This window comes from Oryctolagus cuniculus, chromosome 6, assembly GCF_964237555.1.
Source record: "Oryctolagus cuniculus chromosome 6, mOryCun1.1, whole genome shotgun sequence".
In the NCBI taxonomy this organism is placed as follows: Eukaryota; Metazoa; Chordata; class Mammalia; order Lagomorpha; family Leporidae; genus Oryctolagus; species Oryctolagus cuniculus.
The window spans coordinates 164,209,370-164,236,814 of NC_091437.1; the positions used below are offsets into that span (position 1 = coordinate 164,209,370).

At 46.0% G+C, this 27,445-nt stretch overlaps 1 protein-coding gene across 2 annotated transcripts in view; it reads right to left on the reverse strand.

Moving 5' to 3' along the window:
- COL22A1 (collagen type XXII alpha 1 chain) overlaps positions 1-27,445 on the reverse strand; it is a 261,951-nt gene that overhangs the window by 27,780 nt on the left and 206,726 nt on the right. For both annotated transcript variants that reach the window (XR_011389346.1, XM_051844068.2), the window contains exons 47-51: positions 21,021-21,074; positions 19,087-19,140; positions 14,646-14,699; positions 5,572-5,625; positions 3,128-3,181 (exon numbers count right to left, since the gene is read on the reverse strand). Coding sequence is in view for 1 of the 2 variants with exons in the window: in XM_051844068.2 (XP_051700028.2) it covers positions 3,128-3,181; positions 5,572-5,625; positions 14,646-14,699; positions 19,087-19,140; positions 21,021-21,074 (270 nt within the window). In the remaining variant the exon portion in view is untranslated. The remainder of the gene's footprint in view (positions 1-3,127; positions 3,182-5,571; positions 5,626-14,645; positions 14,700-19,086; positions 19,141-21,020; positions 21,075-27,445) is intronic.

Genomic DNA, 27,445 nt, shown 5'->3' on the forward strand with positions numbered 1-27,445 from the left:
GGAAGAGAGGGAGTTGAACAGTGAAAGCCCTTCCCCATCCTGGCTGCCCACAGTTCTCATTATATCCCACCAGCCCGCCTCGGGGCACCCTGCCCCTCGCTCTGCTTTCTTCGCCCCAATCTCTCTTTCCTGGGTCCAGGCCTGCTGTGTTCCTGCTTTTCCTGTGGTGGTGCAGGTTACACAGGCTTCACCTCCAGATTAATTATTCATCATTCACCCTTTCTCTGAGAAGTGCTCTGGTCTGGATGAAGAATTCACCGGCCACCTTGGTTATGAACGACTTTGTCCCTGCTCACAGAAACCCTCCATGGCGGCTTTTACCCGCCACACCTTACCCATGGCGGCGCTGAGGATCAAAGAAGTCATATTTTGAGTTATTAAAGGACTGAGTCAAACAGAATCTCGGCTGTCTGCCGCACCCAGGGGGATGCTCTTTTCATACCAGCAGCTGCACCAGCCAGCAGGGAGGGCTGGGGTTCACATTGCTAGGCACCATCCTGGGCAGAGTCGGAGCATGACAGCCAATGAGAGCCTCGGTGGTCAGAGGTGGGTGGGAAGTGCGGGAGCAGGTGAAGTGCAAGTGTGTGCTGCTCAGGTGGCATTCTTTATCCAGGGGACTTGGCCACTGCCATACACCTTGTGCTTCAAATGATCCATCCCACTCCATTCCTGGGCATCACTTCCCTGCCCGGCTCTGCCTATCGTCTTCTGTAAATTCAGGAGAACCCTCCCTCCTAGGTGCAAGTCATGGAGGGGCACAGCCCAGCCTGGCTCTGATGGGGATGGAGGGTTTCCAGGTGCAGGCCTCACAGATTCTAAGGGGGACCCCAGCTGCCCCGGAGTCTCCACTCGCAGCCCTCTCAGAACTTCCCATCTTTCCCTGGTCTACTTCCTCAGAGCTTCATGGGATCAACTCCAAAATACTCCACCCACATCCAGATCCTTCTGCAGATCTTAGGGGATCCCTGATTCTACCCATTCCTGTGCCAGTTTCCTCCCAAACAGCTCAGTGACTAAACTTCAGGACAGCTGCACAACGACATTTCAGAATGAACCAACTGGGTAACTGGAAAGGACACCTCAGGCCCCTTGTTGGGGGTGCAGGGAGTGGGTGTGGGAGTGGCTCCAGGAGAGACAGCCCTGCCTCCTCCACTGATTACCCGAAACAGCCCACGTCTTCTATTAGTGCAGGTCTAGTCTGGAATGGGTACTCATTAAACACACAGGTGACACCAACTCCCTCGGCCTCAGCTGTCCTGCACCTAAACGCCAGCCTCTCGGGGTAGCTCTGAGCTCTGGGGTCACCGCTGAGGCATGAGCTGGACACTGCGGTCACCAGCGGTGTGGTGACCCTGGCCAAGCAATGAGCCTCTCTCTCTGCCTTGGTTTCCACAGTGGGAGACACAGTGGGACCTGACGGGAGTTTTCTAGGGAGCACAATGGGAAGCGGAAGGACTGACTCAGAGCCCCTCGATACACACGCAGCAGCTGTCAGCCCCAAAGGCACTGGGTGTGCTTCCACCTCTTCCTGAGTTGGTGCCCACCAGGCAGCCCAGCTGGTGTCCACCTTCAGTCAGAGAGAAAGAGCCCCCCACTTGCTCACGGTTGAAAGCTCACCCTTCCCACTCTGCAGTGGGTTTTGTGTTCAGCATCTGGCAACCAGCGTAAAATCATCAAGAAGGTGCTTCCGGCAAGTTGCGCAATATTCTGAGTGAGTCATAATAGTTGATGACCAAACAAATTAAATGGAACATAAACCTCGCTACAGAAACTTTTATGTAATTCCACTTAGTGGCTCCAAGCCCTCTGCAGTTGCGACCTCATCGGGAGTTAAAAGTAGGGCAGTTGGAAAAAGGCACTTGCAGAATAATTAACAGTTAGATAAGCCTGATGCAGCAAGCAAAGGTTTCACCTCCTCAGATTCGACAACCACTTGGCCAAGTACACAGAGAACAAGGCTGAGGCTCTGGGGTGCCCTCCAACTCGCTCCAGGTCCCAAATCCGGGAAAGCAGCAGAGTCCACATGCAGAGTTTGTAGGTGCTATTGTTCACGTGATTTTTGGCATTAGATATTTTAAGAATGATTTGTATTTTGAATTTAATCTTATCAATAAGTCCTGCATAGGGATGTCTCCAGAACTTTAAAAGATGGCAATAAGGCAAAAACCCGATAAGGTACAAAGCTGCTCTCCCATTCCTATGGCCAGTCTGCTGCTAAGCTTCCTCCTGTGGGTGGAAACCACTTTGATGCAAACACTGGAACAAAGCACACATCTGCCTGTTTGCATGCAAAACGGTGCAGTCCATACATGCTGCTCAGCACCTCTGTGTCTTAATGTGTCCTGGAGTGGTCGCATATCAGTCCCCAGGGAATGCTCTCGGCCTTCCTCACAGCTACCTCCTATTCCGCAGGATGGACATTGGGAGACTCCCCCTGTCTAAACCAGTGACACTACCCTCACAGTCCGGCAGGTGTGGTGGCCGTTAGGGAATTTGTGGAAGAGGAAAGTGCTGCTGCGAATTGCAGAACCATCCTCACCGTGCAGCCATGACCCCAGGCAAGGGGGCCTGGCCAAGTTCAGGGAGAGCAGCTGTGGCCACAGCCAGCCCACCACCACCCTGCCACACACTCCCGACAGCTGCTGCACACACAGCATCCTCACAAGCCTCCTGTCCTTGGGCAGCTGACATAGAGGAGGAGAGAGACAAACACACAAACAACTCCATGCCAGAGTTTAAAGACAAAAGGGCAAACTCGGCACCCCTTTCCAATGGGCCTCAGATGTCTACCCCGGGCCAGGCTCAGCTGCCCTGGCATCCCTCCCTCACCGACAGGATTGAGGCTGCAGGAAGACAGGTGGAGATGTGGCCAGGAGCCTTGGGCACAGGTTCCCATCCTGTCACCTCCCCAGCTAGTGGCTTTGGGCTCACCACTTCCTTCTGCAGTGAGATGGGGACAGTACACGTATTTATGCAGCAGTGTTGCTGGGAGAAGTGAATGGAGTCGGAGTAATGCACGGGAAGTAGCTGTCCTCACACCTGGTTCACAGAAGCTCCTCGGCTCAGAGTCTTCATCACTGAGCTCTTTGGATTTGGCATGCAAACTAGGAAGTTCAGAGACCCTTACCGGCTCTCCAGGAGGACCTGGTTTTCCATCTCTGCCCTCTTTGCCTTCTTCTCCCTGCAAGCAAGCAAGCGAGTGAGAGAGAAAGCATGAATACGGCTCTTTCAGCTAGGTGTACAACACTGCTAGCAGCTAAGGGGCTTCTCAACAGACAGAGCCACGCGGACTTCCTGGGATTTTTCCTCACCTCCAGGATTCCGACTATAACTTTCTGTCCGCGGTCCATGGTCCCTGGAACATGGTGGGAGCAGTGCATCTCATGCTCGTGTTATTATTGTCATGACTCAGCTTTAAAAACACCCCTTGGGAGGCTGGGCCTCGTGGTGATGGGCAGAGGGGCACACAGGTGCTGATGAAGGTGAGGAAAAGGACAACATGCAGGGAAGCCCTGAGCACCGCACACGGACACACAAGGAGTCAGCCAGGGCTGTGTCTGGGCCGTATGGAACTTCTTCCCATGAGGTTAAGCTATGATTCCTGCCCCTCCAGCCCTTACTGGCCAACCTGCTGCCTAGGAAGACCATACAACCCTAGTATTTATTTATCTAAGACCATACAACCCTAGTGTTTATCTAAGACCGTACAACCCTAGTGTTTATCTAAGAGCTATTATCTCCCCAGGGGTCTGAAGGTGGAGAAGACAGTTCCACATGGTGGTTATCACACTGATAAGTTAGGTTCTAATCCTGGGCTACCTGGAACTAGGACCTGGGATAAGAAAGCAGCGAGAGAGGCAGAGAGGAAGCCAGGTCCTACAGAGCCAGGTTGGTCCTGTTTGGACCTAGGGGACATGATTCGAACTCCCAGCTCATTGGTGCCTCCGCTCCTAGAGAGATGATGAAGCTGCCCAGTGGAGTCACCACGTGGCTCCGTGCCTTGGTTTCCTTTTGCACTGTATTAAAACAGGTATCGCCTGCAAGAGCAGAGGGGGCTGTAGCTGTCCCTGCTGCTGCAGTCACTAATGAAATCCTGCAGTTTTCTCCACCAGAGCCCTTCACCTCGGTGCCTCGGCTGAAGGGGACATCATGGTGGGCCGGAATCTAATCTGATTGATCTTCTAGGCCACTGCCTCAGTGTTCAGTGTGCACCTGTGACTCGTGGTGGGCATTGCTCCCCGCATCACAGTATAAACACCAAATAAACCAACAGGTCTGCTGGGTCGTCGAGGTCTGGCTGTACTGATCTTCCCTTTAATTAACAGCTTAACTCTAGGCTGGGTGTTTGACACAGAGGTTAAGACAGCACTTGGGACACCTGCATCCCATATTCAAATGCCTGGGTTCAAATTCAGAATCACTTCCAATTCATTTCCTGCTACTGCATAGCTCACAGCTTAAATTGGGTTCCTATCACCTCCATGGGAGACCTGGATGGAGTTGCAGACTCCTTGGCCTGTCTCCAGCTGTTGCAGGCATTTGGGGAGTGAAGCAATGGACAGAAGACTTGTCTGTACGCCTCTGCCTCTTTCTGTGTCTGCCTTTTAAATAAAATGAATATAGATATGAAAAAACAATAAAAAATAATTTCTCTCCATGCATGAGAGCTACACAGTGAGGGAGGTCAAGAGAGCTATGCAGAAAGAACGAACTAGCAACAGAATGAACCCAGGGAGAGGCGAGACCTGCAAACTGGAGCTGGCAGCTGGGGGAATGCTGTGTAGACACTCTTTCCCCTGCGAGTAGAAAGAACTCTGTGCAGATGCTGGGGAGGCTGTGTGTGACCTGTGGGATGCACTGAGAAATACACATGGCTTTCCAATCTCCTGGCAGCCTGCGTATCACTATGAGATCCTTTAACTTCCCACTGCTTCATTTCTCCACCTTCAATGAATAAGGATACTGACATTCACCCCTGAGAGTGTAGATTGAATGCTGTGACACAGACACACAGGGTCTTCCCTGAACCCTTGGTGCACAGCTGCCCTCAGCCAACGAAGAGATGTATTAGTTTATGTCACAGGAGCTACTGTTGGTGCTGTAGTTTTGCAGTACGTAGGACGAAACTCAGCCATCACTCCACTCTGACAAGCAAATGCAACGTTGGGAGGCTCATTCTAAAGAAATCAGCACATTCCCATTGTTTGCACAATTTCTATTTAAAACAAGATTTATGAGTGGAGAAGAATGATCCTATATATTTATTGTATATACGAGTGGAATTTTATGAACATTTAACGATAGTGTGTAAAGAGTTAATTGTTGCCAACAACAATGGATGTGCATGTGAACAGATGAGAAAGAGAAACAACAAATAAAAATGCAATATGTGCAGGAAAGAAAAATGAGATTAAGACTGGCTCCACCCAAAATGTAGTTGGCTTTGGCTGACAAGCAGGTTAAAGTGCATTTTTTCTGCTAACTTTCTGCAATGCCTTCAGTCCCACTAATGGCCACCCCTTATTTCTGTAAAAGCAAACTGCATTAAAAATAAACAGAACTGCAACTCACTGGAAGTCCAGGGATTCCGGGTGGGCCTTCGGGGCCAGGCGGTCCTTCTTTCCCCTACAAGAGGCAAGGCATGAAAGAACTGTGAAACCCCTGCATGGCTTCCCTGGAAACAGAAGCCCTCGCACAGAACTACTCGTGCAGGTTGGGAGGGAGAGGCCAGGGCACTCCTGCGTCAGGCTGTGGTTCCCCATTCGGCTGTGATGCTAACCTGGTGTGCACATGAATAGACTCACTCTGACCACATCACTTAGACTCGGGGGGAATTGGTGATTCAATGATGAGCGGGAAGAGGCTATTGGGCCTCTTCTGATCCCACAGGACTGGGGTTGGATCCAACTCTGCAACTGTCCCCAGACTAGCTGTGACTTGGGCTCCCCGCCCATACAACCCCACCCACAGCACCTTGAGTGTTGAGTTTATAGAACCCAGCATAGCAAAGGGCTGGCTCGGGGCATGTACAACCTGTGGTCTTGTTTTACTTAGAGTTTACTCAACTTTTCACCATCAATGTCCCCGGCAAGTATCTCTTACCCCAATGAAATGGATGTGATGTTTTGAAAGACTATTTGGCCAAATTCATTAACTCTTCACTTCCCATTGCAGTTGTCAAAGATGTGTATAACTGTCAACCAGAGCTTTTAAATCGGCACGAACATTTTTAAGTCACCCCAGATCCCTACCACAAGTACTTAGAATTCTGACAACTTTACCATCCCCTACCAGTGTTGCCTCTGGGATAAGACACTTACGTCAAGTTTTACATTTCATTTGAACCCACATGCAACACAGAGTGAGGCTTTCTCAAAAGATGTGGCTTTATCATCTTAACGTCAAGGGGCCGACATTGTGGCCTAGAGGATTAAGCCATTGTCTGAAATGCTAGCATTTCATGTGGGTGCCAGTTCATGTCCCAGCTGTTCCACTTCAGGTCCAGCTCCCTGCTAATGTGCCTGGGAAAGCAGCTGCCATACACCTACACGGGAGACCCAAATGGTTCCAGACTCCTGGCTTTGTCCTGGCCCAACCCTGGCCATTGCAGCTAAATGGAGAGTGAACCAGCAGACGGAAGATCTCTCTCTCCATCTCTCTGTAACTCTTTCAAATAAATAAGCACATCTTTTTAAGGGTTAAAACCAAAACACAGCTAATATTTCAATTTTATACAGATTTTATATTATATAGATGTAGCCCAATGAGGTTATTCAATGCATCCTGTTTTTATTAAGCACTATTTAAACACATAAACTCAACAACTGAGTTCTATTTCCCTACCTGAAGAATGAGAGACATAAATGATGGATGATTAAGATATTTAGTTTTAAAAATGTTATTATATAGGGTCTTTGGAAATGAAGAATGGACAAATGTTTTAGATTTACTATTGTTTGTGAAAAGCTTTTCTCAAAGGATTTGTATACAACAGAGTCATGTTGAGAAGTTACTCTTAATTTTTTAGAAAAATAGAAATTATGTATTCACAGTTGCATTGACAGAAATTTGATGTAATGTGAGATGGCCTGGACTTAGCAATGCCACTGGAGTGGAGTGACCAATATAAAAGAATCACAATCAAGCGAAGTGTCCACTCCTTTTCCACATCAGAAGCATACAAACATATAAGCAAATAAAGTGGATATTATTTGTCAGCCCAGGACAAACGTTTACTTTCCATTAGCAGTTTTAAAAATACTAATAATGGAGTTTCCTGCATGCTTATCATTCCAAAGACCCTAGCTGAGAATGCCAGTGGTCTTGGACAGCGGGCAGCAAACTCCAGCTCTCTGCCTGTTTTTGTAAATAAAGTTTTATCAGTACACTCACAGCCATTAGTTTACATAATGCCTCCTGCTTTTGTTACTTTATTGCAGTATAGCTGAGTAGTTGTAACAGGTCATGGGGCTCACAGAAGCTAAAATATTTACTATTTGGTTTGCCAGTCCTAGACTCTAGACCCTTCGTGACTCTCAGGAGAGAAAGGCACAGTCAAATAGCAAGAATGTCACAGATCAAGGTGAAGATTCCACCTAGTGACTACCGCAACAACCAGACTTCTGTATTTAGAAAGCAGTTCCCGGCCGGCGCCATAGCTCAATAGGCTAATCCTCTGCCTGCGGCACTGGCACACCGGGTTCTAGTCCCGGTCGGGGCACCGGATTCTGTCCCAGTTGTCCCTCTTCCAGGCCAGCTCTCTGCTGTGGCCTGGGAGTGCAGTGGAGGATGGCCCAAGTCCTTGGGCCCTGCACCCGCATGGGAGACCAGGATAAGCACCTGGCTCCTGGCTTCAGATCAGCGTGGTGTGCCGGCCGCAGCGCGCCAGCTGTGGCGGCCATCGTTGGAGGGAGAACCAACGGTAAAGGAAGACCTTTCTCTCTGTCTGTCTCTCTCTCACTGTCCACTCTGCCTGTCCAAAAAAAAAAAAAAAAAAGTAGTTCCTGTGGCAGAGAACCTGGGAGTTAAAAGATGGTAGACAGACATCAGCAATGCTTCCCCATCAAAATACCAATGTATTCTTTACAGAAATAGAACCATTGTAAAATCTATATGGAATCACAAAAGACTCAGAATAGCCAGAGTGATTTTGAGCAAAAAAAAAAAATAAGTAAAGCTTAGGGGTGGGCACTTGACCCAGTGATTAAGACACCTATATCCACCCACCACTCCAGAGTGCCTGGGCCCCTTACCTACCTTTGGTATGGAAACTAGCTTTGTGGTATGCTGCACCATCAGGTGTTGCAATGCATCCCATTAAACTAACTAGATTGAGAGAGTGTTCCCATCACTTGCTTGTTCCGCAAACGCCTCCAATGGCTGGAACTAGGCTGAGGACAAAGCTGAGACATGGGAATTCATTCCAGGTCTCCCAGGGGGGTGGCAGGCACCCAACTCTTGGATCCATCACTGTTGCCCTCAAGGGTCTGCATTAGCAGACAGCTGGGGGCAGGACCAAAGGCTGTTCTGAGTCTTTAATGATTCCATGTGGATTTTAGAATTGCTTTTCTATTGCGGTAAAGAATGCACTGGTATTTTGATGGGGACTGGGTTGATAATGTTCGTCTCTAGAATAATTGAAACAGCATGGTACTGGCATAAAAAACAATACATAGATCAATGGAACAGAACAGAGAACTCATGTATATTCAGCCAACAGATTTTTGATGAGGTTGCCAGGAATGTATATTGGATACAGGGCAGCCTCTTCAATAAATGGTGCTGGCAAAACAGGATATATGAAAATAGATCCCTACCTTTCACCATATGCAGAAGTCAACTCAAGATAAATCCAAAACACAAATGTAAGATCTAGAACTGTGAACTTGCTAAAAGAAAATATAGGAGATATACTTTAAAATATTGAAGTAGGTAAAGATTTCATGGGTAAAACCCCAAAAGCTCAGGCAACAAAAGCAAAACTAAACAAATGCAATTCTATCAAACCAAGAATCTTCTGCACAGCAGAGAAAACAAGTACAGAGTGAAGAGATGACTAACATGATGGGAGAAAGTATTTGCAAACCAGGCATCCAACAAAGGATTATTATCCAGAACATATAAAGGAACCCAAAAATCTCCAAAGCAAAACCAAGCCAAATAGTTAAGAAGTGATCAAAGGATCTGAATAGACATTTCTCAAATACAAATGACCAACAAGTATATGGAAAAAGTGTTCTATCACTAGTTGTCAATTAAATTCAAGTCAAAACCACAATTAGGTGCCATCCAGCCAAGTTAATGGTTATTATCAAAAAAGACAAAGTAACAAATGCTGGTAATGATTTGGAGAAAGAAGAACACTTACACACCATTGATGGAAATGTAGATTAGTATGGCCACTGTGGAAAGCAGTAAGGAGATTACTTTAAAAACTAGAAATACAACAACTACATGATGTAGCAAGCACACTCTTAGGTATACATCCAAAAGAAATTAAATCATATCAAAGAGATGCTTGCACCAACATGTTTACTGCAACACTATTAAAAACAACCAAAATACAGAATCAACCAAGGTATCCATCACTGGATGAATGGATTAAAAATGTGGTAAGTATACACAATGGAATACTATTCAACCACAAACCAGAATGAAATCCTGTCATTTGCAGCAAAATGGATGGAACTGGATGGCCTTACGTTAAATGAAACAAGCCAGACACAGAAAAGTACCACATGCGGTCTTCTATGTGGAAGCTAAAATAAGCTCAACTTGAACATAGGATAGCAATTATCAGAGACTAGGAGAGGGGTTACAGTTGGGTCCTGGGGACCAGGTTAGAGTCGGATAGAAGGAGTGAGTTCCTAGGTCATACAGCACAGTTGGGTGACTATAGCTCACAATAACCTGTTTTGCTTTTTCTGAGCACACAGAAGGGAAGAGCTCTAGGACTCTAGTGATAAAGTAATGACAAAGTGAGGAAAATGCTAATCACCCTGATATTATCAGTACACATTGTACTGAAATATCACTTTGTGCCCCATAAATTGGTACAATTACTGTTAACATATTTTAATGCTAAAAAGTATGTTAAATATTTTAATAAGCAAAGACAAAAGATAAATGTATAAAACCTTATGTTGTATACCATAAATACATTTAATAAAATTAGAAATCCTACCCCCAATGAAGAAAGAATTAGAAAAAAACCCTCACAACCTAGGATTCTAAGTTCATCTTCACAGGTGTTACATTCTCCAACTACTTTTAAAAAACCGCAACCAATAGATGGGAGGAGGTTTTTTTGGTATAATAATAAAGTCAGGGGTCTCTAGGAGACTCAAAATCAAAACACAGGCCATCATGCTATGTAAAAATAATTGATAAATAGTGGCATGAGCATATGGAGGCCTGAATCCCATATCGGAGGGCCTAGAATAGAGTCCTGCTTCCACTTGCAATTGAACTTTCTACTAGTGCACCCCCCTGGGCAGGTAGTGGATGATGGTTCCAACACGTTGGCCCCTGGCACCGATACGTGGGAGAGGCACAGTTCCTGGTTTCTCTTTGGCCAAGCCTGTCTGTCATGTGCACTTAGGGAGAGAACCAGCAGATCTCTCTCACTTGTTTCTTCTCAGTCTCTCACTCTGCATTTCAAGTAACTTTTTAAAAATGTTGACAGTTTACTTCAAATGCAGTAGAAATGGAAAACTTTAGGTCTGTATGTATCACATTTATTATTATTTTCTGTTTAAATTTTTTTTTTTTTTTCGTCTGCCAAGACTCATTCTTTGGGTGAAGAAAACTTGCACTCTATCCTGATTTGAGGGTCAGGCCATGGTATCAGGACCACGGACAGTGTCAAGGCAGCCATAACTTGCTGAGGGTCCCAGGACAGAATCAAGGTCTTGTTCAACATAACTCAGTTACTAGGAAGGTAAGGATTTCACATCTGGGCTTCACATCCGAGTTTCCTTGGGCAAACAGTCCATTATGTCTATGTTTAGTGGGGAAATCCTTTACTCTGAGATTCAATAAAAAGCTGCCTGAGCTATATTTTCTATTTTATTCATCTTGGGACTTCTAGGTAAGCTGCTTTAAAAAACTGGAGCAGATGATGATCCTTCAGAGCCGTGGGCTGTCATCATTCAACACCCACAGCCCCTCCTTGACCATCCGACTCAGTGGTGCAAGGTGGAGTACCATAAAGAACACTGATCTGGTACTTTTCAAAAGGATATTTGTATCCTATAGACTTGGAACTTAAAGTAATCCAACTAGACTTTGTCCTCCATGTCTGAGGAGGAGGAAATTATTAAAGTGCCTTTTGTACAAGAGTCTAGATATCAGGTCAAGAATCTGGACCACTTTTCCAGCTAGCCTTGTGATAGGATGCTGCTATGTATAGGATCATATCCTCTGCAAACAGGGATAATTTGACATCCTCCATTCCCATTTGTATGCCTTTGATTTCTTTTTCTTGTCTAACAGCTCTAGCTAAAACTTCCAGAACTATATTGAATAATAATGACAGTAAACATCCCTGTCTGGTTCAAGATCTTAGTGGAAATGTTTCCAGATTTTTCTCATTCAATATGATGTTGGCTGTGGGTCTGTCATATATTGCCTTGGTTGTATTGAGGTATGTCTGTTCATTCTATACTCAATTTGCTTAAGGTTTTTATCATGAAAAACTCATGTTTTATCAAATTCTTTCTCTGCCTCTATTGAGATAATAATATGGTTTTTATTCTTCAAATTGTTAATGTGATGTTTCACATTTATTAATTTGCATGTGTTGAACCATCCCTGCATACCAAGGATAAATCCCACTTGGTCTGTTTTGATATAGTGTTAGATTTGGTTAGCTGGTATTTTGTTGAAGATTTTTTACTGGAACTCATAAGAGTTTGGCAAAGCAGGAGGATATAAATTGTTTATATCAAAAATCAACAGTATTTGTATACAAAGACAATGCCATGGCTGAGAAAGAACTTGTAAGATCAGACTCATTCACACTAGCTACAAAATGTTTAAACAATTTGGGATAAATTTAACCAAGGATTTCTATAATGTAAATTATAAAACATTAATTAAATTAAAAGGAGACACAAAAATTAGAAAACTCTTCTATGTCCATGGATTGGAATAATTAATATGAAAATGTCTATACTACACAAAGCAATTTACTGATTCAATGTGATCCCATCAAAATACCAAAGACGTTTTTCTCAGCTCTGAAAAAAATAGTTAAAGCAATCCTAAACAATAAAAGTAAAGCTGTAGAGGCATCACAATACCAGATGTCAAGACTTATTATAGAGCAGCCTGATATTTCACAAGAATAGACATGGAGACAACTAGAACAGAATGGAAACTCCAGAAATGAATCTAGAGAGTTATAACCTATTAATCCATGACAAATTAGCTAAAATCGCTCCCTGGAGAATGGACAGTCTCTTCAACAAATGGTGTTGGGAAAACTAGATCTCAGCTTGCAGAATTATGAAATGAGATCTCTACCTTACACCCTATACAAAAATCAACTCACAATGGATCAGGGGTCTAAACCTAAGACCTGAAAGCATTAAATTACTAGAGGAAAACACGGGAAACACTGCGAGGCATTGGCATAGGCAAAGATTGTTGGATAAGACTCCAGAAGCACAAGCAATAAAGGCAAAAATATATAAATGATACATCAAGCTAAGAAGCCTCTGCTCAATAAAGAAAGCACTCAACAAAGTAAATAGGCAACTGACAGAATGGGAGACAATATTTTCAAATTCTGCATCTGATAAGTTTATTATCCAGAATATATAAGGAGAGCTTAAGAAAATCAACAAAACAAACAATCCAATTCAAAAATGGGCTAAGAATATTAAGACATTTTTTAAAAGGATGAAATTCAAATGGCCAACAGACACATGGAAAAATGCTCAGAATCACTAGTCCTTAGGAAAATGAAAATGAAAATCACAATGAGGTTTTACCTCACCCCAGTTAGAATGGCTATCAGCCAAAAATCCGAAAATAATCATGGGGAATGGAGGAAAGGGTACCCAAATCCACTGATGCTAGGAAGGTTAACTAGTGCAGCCATTATGGAAGGACAGCATGGCAATCCCTCAGAAATCTGAGAATAGATCTGCCATATGACCCAGCCCTTCCACTCCTAGCAATTCATCCAAAGGAAATGAAATCAGCATATGAAGGAGTTATCTGTACCCTCTTGTTTATAGCAGCTAAACTTGTAATAGATAAGATTGAATCAACCCAGATGTCCATCAGCTGATGACTAAAGAAATTGTGGTATATATATGTGATGGAATACCACTCATCCATAAAATAGAACAAAATCCTTTTGCAACAAAATGGATGCATTTGGAGACCATTATTTTTAGTGAAATAAGACAATCGCAAAAAGATGGATATAAAACACTTCCCTTGATTTGCAGTAACTAATATACTGAGTCCAAAAAAATTGTAATGTATAGGAGTGAAATTGACACTTTATGATTTGATTAGTGCTTATAGCCCTTGTCTATACTCTTGAGGAACGGTGTTTTTGCTACCTCCTTCTTGTTTATTTAGTGGATGGTGAAGCTTGTGACTATAAAATAGATGGAAAGTATGTCATTTTAAAAGTTAAAAATAAGAAAGAGGGAAGGTGGGAGCAAGGGAGGGAAGGAAGGAAGGTTGTGGAGTATCATGCTCTTAACATTGTATATAAGAAATGTGTGAAATTTGTTCTCATAACTTTTTTAAAACTTAAGAAATAGGATGTTGTAATTCCTATAGGCTGTAATTCCTATAGGCTACTCTGATGCTTCCTGTCACCCTAAATTGTCGCTTCCACAATATCTACATTCCTTATTTTAAGCTGAGGACAATGATTCAGGACCTAACACACAGGGCTAAAGCAAAGGGGGGGAATAAGGTGAGGTAAGGGATATTAATGCACTGTGTATTCCTTTAAATGCCATGCAGCTATGGACTAATAGCACAATACTCACCAAACTGCATCTCACCTTTTGCTTTGTGGCATTGAAATGAAGAATGCATTTAATGCACGAAGCTGCCAAAAACCAATTCTGGTTTTGTAGAGAAAAAGCCTTGCTTCAAATGTCAACTCTACCAGTTGTGATTTGGGGACCCTTACCAGGGACTTCTCTCTCCTTAATTACACACTCATCTTCGAGCTGTTGGGGTGATGGTACTACTGTTACCTAGTATTTCCCTAGTGCATACCATAGATTCAGGGCAGGTTAGCTTCTAGTCTATCCAACCCCCTTCTCCTTGTTCACAGGAGCAACCAGACTGACAAAGAGAAGGGATATGGGGCCTACAGGTATCGACTGTTTGCACTGGTGGTTTGCATGTACCATGATTTGCATGGTGGTTGAGAACTGAATTCTGGAACCACAGATTGTTCGATTATTTCATCCAAACCTTTATTTCAGTGGCAAAGTCACCGTGGCTCCAACAGCAATTGATGTCTCCTGCAGTATTACTGCAAGACTTGTACAGAATGTGTGAGCCACAGAAGGTAGGGAGAATCAGCATTGGTTTAGCAAACACTTTGGGTATTGGAGAGGTCTAGAGACAGACTGAAGGCAGATCCAGCACTTCACAGGACTTACTGGTGGCCCTTGGATTCCTGGTGGTCCAGCAGCTCCTGCAATTCCATCAGCTCCCTAAAAAAGACAAGACAGAAAACTAGTTTCTTGTGAACACGGACATAGGTCATCAGGGCCCTCTCCTTATCTATGGAGCAAGGTACGGATCTTACACTCTGACCCTGCCAGCTTCCCAACCCATTAGTATTTCAAAGGTGCCCCTTTCTTCCCCATCTGGCTGAGCTACTCTCTGATAATACAAAGATACTAGAACAGTGACCACACTTCTGGAGGACCTGTGCATTAGCCAGAGATCCCTACGACCACTTAATAGGAAATGGTCTCACTTTATAATGCCCATTTTCAGCTAATATCAAAGAACATGTAAGAACGTAAGGCAACAAATAAACAACTGTATTTATCCTCCAGGGAGATGAAACTGCCAGTTGTTTGAGTTAACTCAGAGGAGGAGACACATTGGTGGATGATGGAGGGATCTTTCCTACTGGAAAGCAAGCAAGCGAGGCCTGGGCTCCTGTACATGCTGTTTGCACTGCCTGCATTCAAGCCCCTGTGCATCCACAGGGCTCACAGCCTCCCACCCCAAGCTCTGTTTCTTGGTGAGGCATTGTCTGCCCACCAGACGCCAGACTGCAAGCCCATGGTCCTCACCTCCCTGGCACTCCTGAGCTTTTACTGCCCGTGCCAGCATCTGACCTGGTGCTGATAGACTTAGCTTCTGTTTGTCTTCCTCCTCCCACGCATATCCTGCCTCTTGAAGTTAGCAATTTTCCTTTTCCCTTCTGGGGACTAAAACAGTGGCTAGAATATAGCGGACACTCAATGTTTCTTGAGGGTCTGGCATTGTGGTGTAGCTGGTAAAGCCACTGCCTGCAATGCTGGCATCCCATATGGGCACTGGTTCAAGTCCCGGCTATACCACTTCTGATACAGCTCCTTCCTAACGTGCCTGAGATGGGAGTGGAGGATGGCCTAAGTCCTTGGGTCCTTGCACCTGCATGGGAGACACAGAGGAAGTTCCTAGCTCCTGGCTTCAGTTTGGCCCATCCCAGGCCACTGTGGCCATTTGGGGAGTGAGCCAGCATACGGAATATTTTTTCTCTCTTTCCCCCCTCTCTGTAACTCTTCCTTTCAAATAAATAATAATTAAAATATTTCTTGAATAAGTGTATGAATTAGGAGTCATGCTGCCTGGATGAAGAAGGCAATGGATCATTAGACCAACACCCATGTATGCCTTTAGCTTTAGTCACCTGGGATCTCTAAAGTTTGATTTCCTTAACAGCAACAGGGTGAAGACAATCGTGCCATAAGGAGATGAAGAGCAGTGAGTTACAAGGTGCTCAGAACAGAACAGAGGGCATTGGTTAGGAGTGTAACCTCTTAGGACCAGAGCACCTGGACCCACACCTGTTTCCCCCTAGCTGGCTGTAACCCAGGCAACTTCCTTTCCCCATCATCTCAGCTTCTTTGTAAAAAGGAGAGAGGGAGAACACCAATTTCTCATGGGGTAAGAGAACTGAATAAATGAATGAATATATACACAAAGAAGTGGCCAGCACCAGACACACGCTAAAGGCCTTCCATAAAGGGCTCCCCATCGTTATGAGTGTCCGTCACACACCCCAACACCAGAGGGGCCGCAGATGTTCACTAAGTATGGAGGCAGAAACCAGCAAGCGCTCACAGTTCTTACACATGTCCAACAGCCTCCACCTGCTTCACAAACATTTCCTGAGTGCCTGTGTGGCACCAAGTGCCAGCCAAGGTGTAGGGTCATAGAAGTGACTACAGCTTGGACCTCAAATAAACAGGATGTAGCTGTAGAACACTTGTCTTCTTTGGTACTGATGGCAAGTTGCTGGCATGATATGTAGTCTGGTTTGCCTCCATCTCTTCTGTGAAAGAACACAGTCAATGTCCATGAAAGACAGCTGGGCAAATAGACAGCCCTTAAACAAACAGGCTAAGGTTCATGCTTCAATTATACATCTAGTCCACAGCTAAGGAAACAACAGGGTTTCTACTTCCTTCTTGATGTTTCTACTTGACTTTGGCAAAAGCTGCTGACATCCTAGACTCTCATGATTTTTCAGGATGGAACTGAATACCCTACTACATACTGGAAACAGGGTAAGGGCTGTATTTGGAAGCAGGGTTCTGAGCGAGTACCAAAAATAAACACAGAAGGAGCCGGCCTGTGTGGGTACCTTGGACAGAGCCTGGTAAATAATAAGTGCTCAAAACCAAAACGTGATCGGGAGGATGAGTTTTCTGCTCTGGGTTTCTTCTATTGCATGCATGCCTGGTGAACCTGAAAGGGCACTCACCCCACCTCCCTTCCCAAAGGCGAGTAATAGTCCCTGGCATGACACAAAATAGAAGCTCAATAAACACCTGAGCAAACTGAAAGCACAAATCGGCTCTATGCAGACAAGCTGGCTTCTGATTATCTTCGTTTCTGAGCCTCATATTCACCACCAAGCAGGAGAACAGTAAACCAGGGCTTATCTCCTATAGTTGTCTTGGAATCTTAAGTTTCTGCAATTTCTAATGAGAAGAGATCAGGGTTTCATTTGTAGGGAAGACTTTGGGACCACCACGGTGAAGTGGAGACAGGGTTTTAACCCAACACCCATTTTCTGAGTTCCTCAGCTGTTAGGGAGCACAGGAAAGCTAAAGTTACTGTGGCATGAAATTATCTGCAAATGAGCTACTTTGTTACAAACTTAGTTCTTCTCAAAGATCCTTTGCTTCCTATAAAAGTTTGTCTCCACTACACATTGCACTGCTACCTTTATCAATGTTTCTTGTGGCAGACTGTTGGAGACTACAACATATACAAATACAATGCAAAGCAGTTAACTAAGCGAAACTGTCAGTTTTGAAGGAATGTAGAGATTCATGAAGGGACCAGCATTGTGAGCAGCAGGTTAAGCTGCCGCCTCTGATGCCAGCGTTGCACAGCAGAGGGCCAGTTCAAGTCCTAATTGCTCCACTTCCAATCCATTTCCTGTTAATGTGCCTGGGAAAGCAGGGGAAGATCACCCACACAACTGGGCCCCTGCCACCCACATGGGAGCCCCAGATGGAGTTCCTGGTTCCTGGCTCCAGCCTGGTTCATGCCTGGCTGTCGTGGCCATTTGGGGTGTAAACCAGCAGACAGAAGGTCGCACTCTTTCCCTTTCCCCCCTTTATTTCTTCCTCCCTTATCCCTCTGCCTTTCAAATAAATTTTAAAAATCCTTTTAAAAAATAATTCTATGAAATTAAATTAAATCCTTCACCAATGTGCACCATGCAGCATCGTACCTGTGAGGAACCATGGCTGAGAAATTAAAAAGGAGGTTGGCATCAAAGGCACCTTGATGAGGGGAAAGCGAGCTGGATCAGAAAGACGGGAGGAAGGCTCCCTGGACAGCAGAGAGAGCTGTTAGTGACACTAGACGTGGTTTCTGCCTTTACGAGTTTGCTGTAAAAGTCACTCATGAAGTGAAAGATGCTCTCATGGGATTTAACTGAAGAAATGCATTTAACACGACTTGATTTGTTTGAATAATTACCCCACAGTCACAATTAGAGACCAGTGGTAAGCTGTTTTAAACATAAGCAAGCTTGATTTTGTACACTTTGACTTCACGATGCTAACAGAACTTATGTTTCACTCTGAGATGACCTGTTGGTCTCTACTGGAACAAGGATCCTTTTGAGAGGTCTGTAAGTCATCGTCAGTGGCCCTCTGTGAAGTCTGTAGAACCCACGTGAAATTCCAGCAGACTGGCCTGAGCTTGGCCAACACTAAGCCCCAGCATCTGTGGCCATGGCCACCCTCCATGGGTCTTTAGGCTGCAAGGGCAGTGGACTACATGTAGAAGAGCAACATGACTGAGCTAGGCTGCCTGGGCTGAAAGGGAAGGAAATGACAATAAGGCATCAATGTCAGGCCCACAGCCACAGCCAGAACACGGGGACTGCATGCTCACAAGGCCCACCAAATGGGATGGCATGGATGGCATATATTGAGGTTGTAGTCGTAATTGGTAGTCATTATTGTTGTGGAGTTAATTGTAGTCAATCCATGAAAAGCTGGCTTCTATAGGCACTGGCTGATCCTAAGGGCCTCTCACCATAGGACAGGCTCCCATGAAGATGGGAGTGCTGCTTCTACATCCTTTACTTGAGATCCTAACTGTGACATGCTGCTGTCATTTCTCCTTTGATCCTCAGACCCAACATCACCCTGATTAATTACACAGTCCATGCAGGCTGCCTGGTCCCCTCTCTGCTCTCCCTGGGTGCCTCAGGGACTTGTACTTTCACTATATTCTTGTGTACTTTTTGGGTTTCAGCTCATCACTTAAGAGAGAGGTCCAGTGGGATACCATCTCCAGCAGGTGTAGACATGAACTCAAGTGCCAAGGAGGGGATTCATGTGTATTACTTACTGGTGGCCCTGGGTTCCCTGGGGGCCCCATGAAGCCTGGAACTCCAGGATGACCCTAGAAAAACACAAGAGGCAGTTGTTTAAAATGACTCATAAAAAGCATTTTATCTTTTGCAAATACCAAATTTCAGGCAATGACTCAAAATCCACCTTTTAAACCCAACAACAAGTCTGACAACAAAAGAACCTCGTTTTCATGGATCACTCATGCTTCCCTAGGTGGAGAGAGCAGCTGACAACATTTGCAATAACAAATATGCCCTGACAGAGGATTTTCATCAAAATAACACGGCAGGGCCGGCGCCGCGGCTCACTAGGCTAATCCTCCACCTTGCGGCGCCGGCACACCGGGTTCTAGTCCCGGTCGGGGCACCGGATTCTGTCCCGATTGCCCCTCTTCTAGGCCAGCTCTCTGCTCTGGCCAGGGAGTGCAGTGGAGGATGGCCCAGGTGCTTGGGCCCTGCACCCCATGGGAGACCAGGAGAAGCACCTGGCCCCTGCCATTGGATCAGTGTGGTGCGCCGGCTGCAGAGCGCTGGCTGCGGTGGCCATTGGAGGGTGAACCAACGGCAAAGGAAGACCTTTCTCTCTGTCTCTCTCTCTCACTGTCCACTCTGCCTGTTAAAAAAATTAAAAAAAAATAACATGGCGGGAGGGGGTAGTGGGGAGGCGGTGAGGACATGGACAGGAGAGAGGTCATTGAGAGCTCCAAGCTCCCAGAGCTAGGCACTGGGCACATGGGGTTGATTTTACTACTCTCTCCACTTTGAAGGTATGTTTTAGTGCTCTGTAATAAAAAAATCAGAAACAAATGCACACACATTTATTGATGCATACACATACACATATATATAATGAAACTGTTAGGTTAACTGAATTATGACATCCATACTACAGCAATATTATTATTTCAAGAGATTCGTTCTTGACATGGAGCAGAGTATACTGTGTATCAGAAAAAGAACCAAACAAGTAATAGTACAAAGTGTGCATTCTTGTACAAGGCTGTTCTAAAACCAAGGAAACCACCAAAACAAATTATGTCCCTGCCCTCCACCTCCAGGCCCTGCCGCAGGAAAACACCAGCCACAACACTCACTGCAGAGTGCCTTGCCATCGGCGAGTTATCCTTAGGAGGATAACCTGGACACATCTCAATTCTCCACATGCTCCAGAATGTTAACAGTGTCTCGTGCAGACCCTGGGTGCAGTTCTTCTCTCACTGCCTGTGGAGTAGCCGTTGGGTCATGTGCCTCCCTCCCTCCCTGCCTGAACTGCCAGCCCTGTGACTTCAGAGACTGGCCCATTGCACCTTCTGTATCTCAGGGCCTTGGGCAGTTCCTGGCAAGGAGCATGGCTGAGATGCAGAGGATGGTGGGAAATGGAGTGGGAGGGCAGGTGAGAGAAGGAAAAGCGAGAAAACAATGACAGTAGCAGAGCAGATGCGCAGCTGCCAAGCTCACTGGCGGAAAGGCTGCTGGAAGGGGCTGTGCAGGATGGGTCAGCAGCACAGCGCACAAGACGTGGGAAGGCAGTGCCCTGAGTCCCTCCGGGTGCCACCCTCCAGTGCATTAGGAGAGTGGGCCCACGGGCAGTGACCAGAGCACGGGCATCTGTGAAACATTGCAACCGGCACCGTGAGAGTCATACAGCAGGTGCTCGGGAGGTGGAAGGGGGCATCTGGTAATGAATGATGGCATTTTAGTGAACTAGACACAGCCCAGATGACAGAGGATAACTTAAAAGGAGGAAGAGAGAGATGGCACTGAACCACCAAGGTCCAGACGGGAACCATAAAAATACGATTACAAAATTCCTACTGCAGGAAATGAAGAGACAAGGAATGGCAGCAGGAGTAGCAGAATGGAGCTACCGAGGAGAAAACCAATCCTTCTTCAGGGCGATGGATTCATTATACAAGAAATTGTTTTTTACCTGATCACCTTTCTGTCCAACCTCACCATCAGTACCACGTTCTCCTGGACTTCCCTTGGGAAAAAGAAAAGTCATCAGAAACTTATTGCAGCTATATTTCATATACAAAAAAAGAACTCATCTATTCACCCATCCATCCATTCATCCAATCTTCAACACTCACTTAAAACGTTCCTGATGTGTGTCAGGCATGATGGCAGCAGTTAGAAACCACAAGGCCTAGATTTGAGCAATTGTTGGCAGAAGGGGTTAAAGGGTTAAATGGATTTTGGAGTCAAGGAAGGGTTGAGACAGGTCCATTTCCTTGAGATCCTTGTATGTCAACACCTACATCTGGATTTAGTTGTAGGCACTGCAAGCCATTAAAAGGATGTACAACTGTTGTATGGTTCAGCTGTGACTACATTATGGGCTGGCTAAAAGATCCAGGACAATAAGAGGATCAATTTGCAGGGAAGTGGGGGTGTGCGTATGATGGGCATGAAAGGAAAAGAGGGAAAAGTGGCACTGTGTCTGCAAGCTGCAGAGTGAGGGTGAGGGTGAGGATGAGGGAGAAGTTGAGATGGTGATGGACAGGGATTCTGAGGAAGATTTTCCATTCATATGTCCCTCCCCAACCCCTCAGGGCTGAGCCTGTGAGGAGTCACTTAGACTCTCAGAGTTGTCTTTATAAAACTACATAGAAAATAAGATAGTGATGACTGTCTTAGGAAACATGGGGAGAGTGAAGTCAGATACTACATGGAAAAAGCACAGAGCTCAGAACACAATGAGAACTCAATAAATATCATTACTGCTTTTGTTATTTTAAATTTTAATCCTGACTTTGTCATTACCCTAATTGCATCTCACTGGGCAAAGTGCTTCAACTGTCTGCTCACTTCTGAAATCATCATCATCATCACCATCATCATTGTTATTGGGTTGCTGTGAGAAGGAGCTGCCATAAAATCTACAGAGTGCTAAGACTAGTGACAAGCTCAGTGTTAGTCCTAAATAAAGAGTGGATATTATCCTCTCGTCATCACCACCACTATACTCATCGTCACTGTCACCATCACACTCACTGCCGTGGTCATCCCCACTACAGCCATCATTGTCACTGCACCACCACTGCCAGCAATATCAGCAGAATCCCATCACCACGACCACAGATACCACCATCACCGTCCTTATCTTATTCCTCATCTTTATCATGATCCTGTTGTTATAAACTCACTGTCACCTTCATAACCACCATTGTCATCAACATCATCACGTCACTACCACCACAGGTGTCACCACTACCACCCTCATCTTCATCAGCACCACTGTCGTCTCAGTATCATGATCCCATCACTGCCACCACAATCACTATCCTCACCACCATCACAATTATCACCCATCCTCATCGTCATCACCCTCACCACTGTGGTCATCACTGTCACTGCACCACCACTATCTCATCACCACCACAAGCCTCATCAGCTTCATCACTGTCATCATCATTACCAGCATCACCACCGCTGTGACCTTCATCACTGTCATCATCATTACCAGCATCACCACCGCTGTGACCATCATTGTCGTCCCATCATGAGCACTGCAACCATGATCACCATCACCACCATCATCTGTTATCATAGTCATCGTTGTCTCACCAACATTGTCACCACCACCATCTCATCACCACCACAATCCTCATCGTCTTCATCATCACCACTGTCATCATCATCCCATCACCACTGTCACCATCATCCCATCACTATAGCATTACTGTCATCACCAACATCAGCATCCTGTCGTCACTGCCATCGTCGTTATCACCACCGTGAAACCTGATCATTCAGACAGAATGCACAACTTACCAAAAAGTTTTAAAGACTAATCCTGAAAGCATCGAAGTTCCAAATCTCTAAGCTGTCGCTCACGATGGTTCTGCATTTTCTGTGTTAATAAGTGTATTTCACTAAAATGTTATTAAAGAAATCCACCTCTGTTCCTTTCAAAGAATCCATTATGCAGTGAAATAGGTCCTTGGCAGCTGGTTGATCTTGGCTGTGAATCACTGCCTGTCACCTTCAACATGACATCCTTGAGTAGATCACCCTTTCTCTGCTCTGTTTGTGTGCCCAGAAAATGAAGGTTGCAGGGAAGGTCATCACAGGAGTGTCCTCACAGGTGCAGAACCCCACAAATCTCACTGAAGTAGCCAAGTACAGCCCTCCTCCCATGCAGACTGTTGTACCTACAGTGGTTCACTACTTAATACTCCCTCCTACCTCCCTGTGTACACTGGGGTTGTGTGAGCTAATGCCAGAAGTGTTAATGCCATTGCTTAGAGGAGGAAAATAAATGGATTCCAAGCAGAAGAGTATTTATTTCACCATTTTTGCATGCATTCATTTCTCCTGTTTCTAAATCTATAAAGCCAACAGAGTGTCTGCTGGCTGCTTCAGAATCAATGAAAAGAAGTGGCATAGAATAGCACACTGCTTCCCTGACATTTAGGACAATGGCCTTAAAGGCAAATGGTTTCTTTTCAAACTCCAGGCCACAGTCTGGGTTTGGAGTCCTTTCAGCACTCATCTGGCGACAATGGAAATGTCAGTAGCTCAAGAATCTCCACAGTTGGCCTTGTCTCCCTGCCCACCACAGTCGGGGATCAAAGCAAACACAGCCACCCCCAAGCCTGACTCATTTCCTTCCAGAAGAGGGGACTGACATTTGCAGAACCCCTACTCTGCCAGGCCTCTCCACACGACATCCTGCTACATGTATTCCTTTGTTTATATCCTGAGCTGCTGCAGAAAAAATATTTAATATAGCTGTGATATGTAATTTGGCCAGTGAGGCTACTCTATGGCACATGGGTTAGATATGAAATCTAGAAATATTAGATAAGAAATCTGAAGCCCAAATAGCTAACGAATTCACCTGAGGCCACACAGATAATAAAAAGCAAGGCCTGGAATTTGATCCAGATCTGTCCCTCTGATCATCAAATATCCAAGCTGGCCCTCCCTGCCCTACCTGCTTTCCTAGGCAGTTCCTGTGGCCTGATGTCTGTCTCCCTGGTTTTGCAGGGTCAAGGGACCAGATTTATAGTGAGGAAGCCCACCTGACTGGGAGACAGCTACATTTTGTATTTTAATCTTTTAAAATATTTTTAAAAGCTTTTATTTAATGAATGTAAATTTCATAGGTACAACTTTAGTTTCTACGCCAACAATAAACCCAACAGAGCTATATTCTGGGAAATGTACCAATTCATTTCTTTGCAAGATGTTTATTGAAAGCTTAGTTGTAGGGACTTCCTTCTTTGTTTAAAATGGAGAGACCCCACCCCTTTTTCCTTTTCTTGGAACACTTACTTCGGAAACCTGTCACTGTGAACTCTTTCTCTGTCCTCATGGACTAGGTGTGAATCCTCTTAAAAGTGAAATAGCAGCCGGCACTGCGGCTCAATAGGCTAATCCTCCGCCTGTGGTGCCGGCACCACGGGTTCTAGTCCCGGTCGGGGCGCTGGATTCTGTCCCCATTGCCCCTCTCCCAGGCCAGCTCTCTGCTGTGGCCCGGGAGTGCAGTGGAGGATGGCCCAAGTGCTTGGGCCCTGCACCCCATGGGAGACCAGAAGCACCTGGCTCCTGCCTTCGGATCAGTGCGGTGCACTGGCCTCGGCGGCCACTGGAGGGTGAATTGGAGGGTGAACCAATGTCAAAGGAAGACCTTTCTTTCTCTTTCACTGTCCACTCTGCTTGTCAAAAAAAAAAAAAAAAAGTTAAATAGCTCTTCACTGGCTTTACGTCTTTCTCAAGGACCTGGCAACGCTCTGAATAATCAGCAAAAATGACAGTGCCTCCAACTCCCTGTGGTTCCTGGGGCACAGCAGGTGCCTAACTTGTGTAGGTGTTTGGCTCCAAGTGGCAAAACCACCTCCTGCCATGAAGATGTGATGAGTTCACTTTTCCTTTGGGGAACCCAGTGGGCTAGCACAGAAGGCCACCTCCATCACCAGGTGAATCCAGGGTGAACCAATTGGTGCTCCAAACCCTGTAGCTGGAGGATGCAATGGATTGACAGATGTAAAAGAGGGAGCTTTCTTTCTGCCCCTGCCTTGCCTACGATGGGCTTCACGTTCAGTTTGAGTGCTTACTGCTTAATAAAATGGGTTTCTCTCTCTCCTACCTTTGTGGGCAGGTTTTTCTGGGTCTGGGAGATTTTATTTGCCCAGCACACGATGCCACAATTCTTTGGCGGCTACGTCTGTACTGGGGTTGCTCTCAGGATGTTGGCCTTTGTGACTCTGCCGAAGGCGACACCCCAGTCTAAACGTGCCTCTGGATGTCGGCGTGCTGCTTCCCTACCAGAAGACCTTTGCCCATGGCAGCTGGAAACACCTGCCTAACCTGCAGTGCAACTGATGCCCCACACCCTCCAGTGGTCCTCACAAGTCACTGCTGTTCCCCTGCCTGTGTCTTTAAACTCATTTACTCTCTCCTGACAACTGGCTGTGGTTGCTATGAACTCAGGTAGATAGACCCTCACTTCTCCCTCTAGCAGGAACGTGGGTTCAATGCATATCAGTGTTGTGCTTTGTATACCCACCCTTGTGTTGTGCTCACATCCATCCTGGGACGTGGGCTATGTGGTCCAGAGACCCTGGGTGCAGAGAAGTCTAACATCTTGGCCATATCAGCTAAGTGAGCTAGGCTTACTGATAATAAGACAGTGCAGATTGGGAAACCACTGGCCCCCAAGTCCCACGCATGTACCCACAGCCCTGGAGGGCCTGCAGCCTGTCTTTGCTAGGTGTCGCCCATCGGCCAGCAGCTCTCCCTTCTCACTCACAGCACCAGGGCCCAAGAAGGCGCACGGCCTTCATCTGACCATTCTCTGTGCCCCATGACTGGAAGAGAACCAGTTTTAGGGGCTGCGTGGTGAGATCTTTCAGGATGGAGGCTGCTACGTGTGGAGAGCCATGTCGGCTCCTGGAGACAGCCGGACTGAACGCCCCGGCTTATCTTCTGGACAGGATGGGTTCCCGGGCGACTTGTCTAGCAGCGGTAGAAGATCCCAGCATCACCTGGAACCCCCAGGGGAGGGGGAGGCTGTCTGCGCGTCAGGGTGACTCCAGGTCTACAGCAGGGCCTCTGCAGACCCTGAACTTGGTGGTAAACAGGTGGAGAGGAGATAAAATCCTTTGCACAGGGGACAGACTGTGTCCATCGTAGCAGAAGCTTTCACACCTGTTCCCAGGAGCACAGGGTCACCACCATCTTGATCCCCCTTCCCCTCCATGTGGATGCTAACCACAACAGTAGCCTCCATCCCTAAGCCCTGTCTCTCAAAGTCAGTTGCAAAGACCTAGACTCAGGCTCTGGGACCAGCTCTGGTGTTTCCCTCCCCAGACACAGCCGCTGGAAAGAGCAACAGCAAATCGGCAAACCAAATCTCAGGGAAGCTGCTCCCTGGAGACCGAATCACGGACGCAAGCAAAGGAACCGGAGCCTCTTGTCAACGCTCAGGACCAACAAAGAGCCAGAGCCTTGGGCTGTACACTGAAGCCAACAGCAGCCCCACGGCAGCATCACGGGGGGCACCTTCCATTTACAAGCCCGTCTTTCTGTCTGCAAGTCTAGGGTGCTGTTTGAGAAGGGAAGCTGAACAGGAAATGAAAAGTCTGCCCGTCGGTTTACTGGAAAGTTGGTGTGAGATGAATGAAGATCATGGAAACTGGACTGAGTTTGAAGCCAAGAACCAAGACCCTGACCTGTGAGGAGACCCTGAACCCCTCCTCTGTGTCCCGTTGTCCCAGTGATGGGGGAAGCCATGGAGGATGACATGTAGGCAGCTCCACTGGGAGCTGTCCCGGCTGCTGGTGCTGCTGTTGGTGTTACTATGAGTACAGTGAAACACTAAGTAATGGGGTCCTGAAATTTTACTAGCAAGGATCAGCTCTGGCTCGACTGCCTACAAGTTTTTGCCTTGCGGCATTTAACCTTGCTAAACCTGGGTTTTCTTCACCTTTCAAAAGGGACAATGACCATATTCTAGGATTATGCTGACCATCTACAGGTAATTTGGCCCTTAGAATTCAGTGCAGGTCCACAGCACTTTGTGGTGGCTCCCTAGGGCCTCCAGCCCCAGGGAATTTTCAAGGTCACCACACCCTAGTGCCCTGCATCTAGACAGGATTCTAATTTTCATTCTCTTTATGAATGGAAGCTTTCCTTAGCTTTCTGGGAGTATTTAAAGGAGCAAACCCTCTCTGAAAGAGAATTTCAAAGAAAAGAAATCGGAGCTTTTATCCCAAAACATCAGCACCATCACCCAGGATCTGCTGATGGAGAAAACAGCCCCCCCCACAAGTGCAGGAAGCTGCTTATCTATTTAATTGATCTGCTTTTGTTTCTCTGAACAAAGGCCACTTCTTGGCAGAGGTT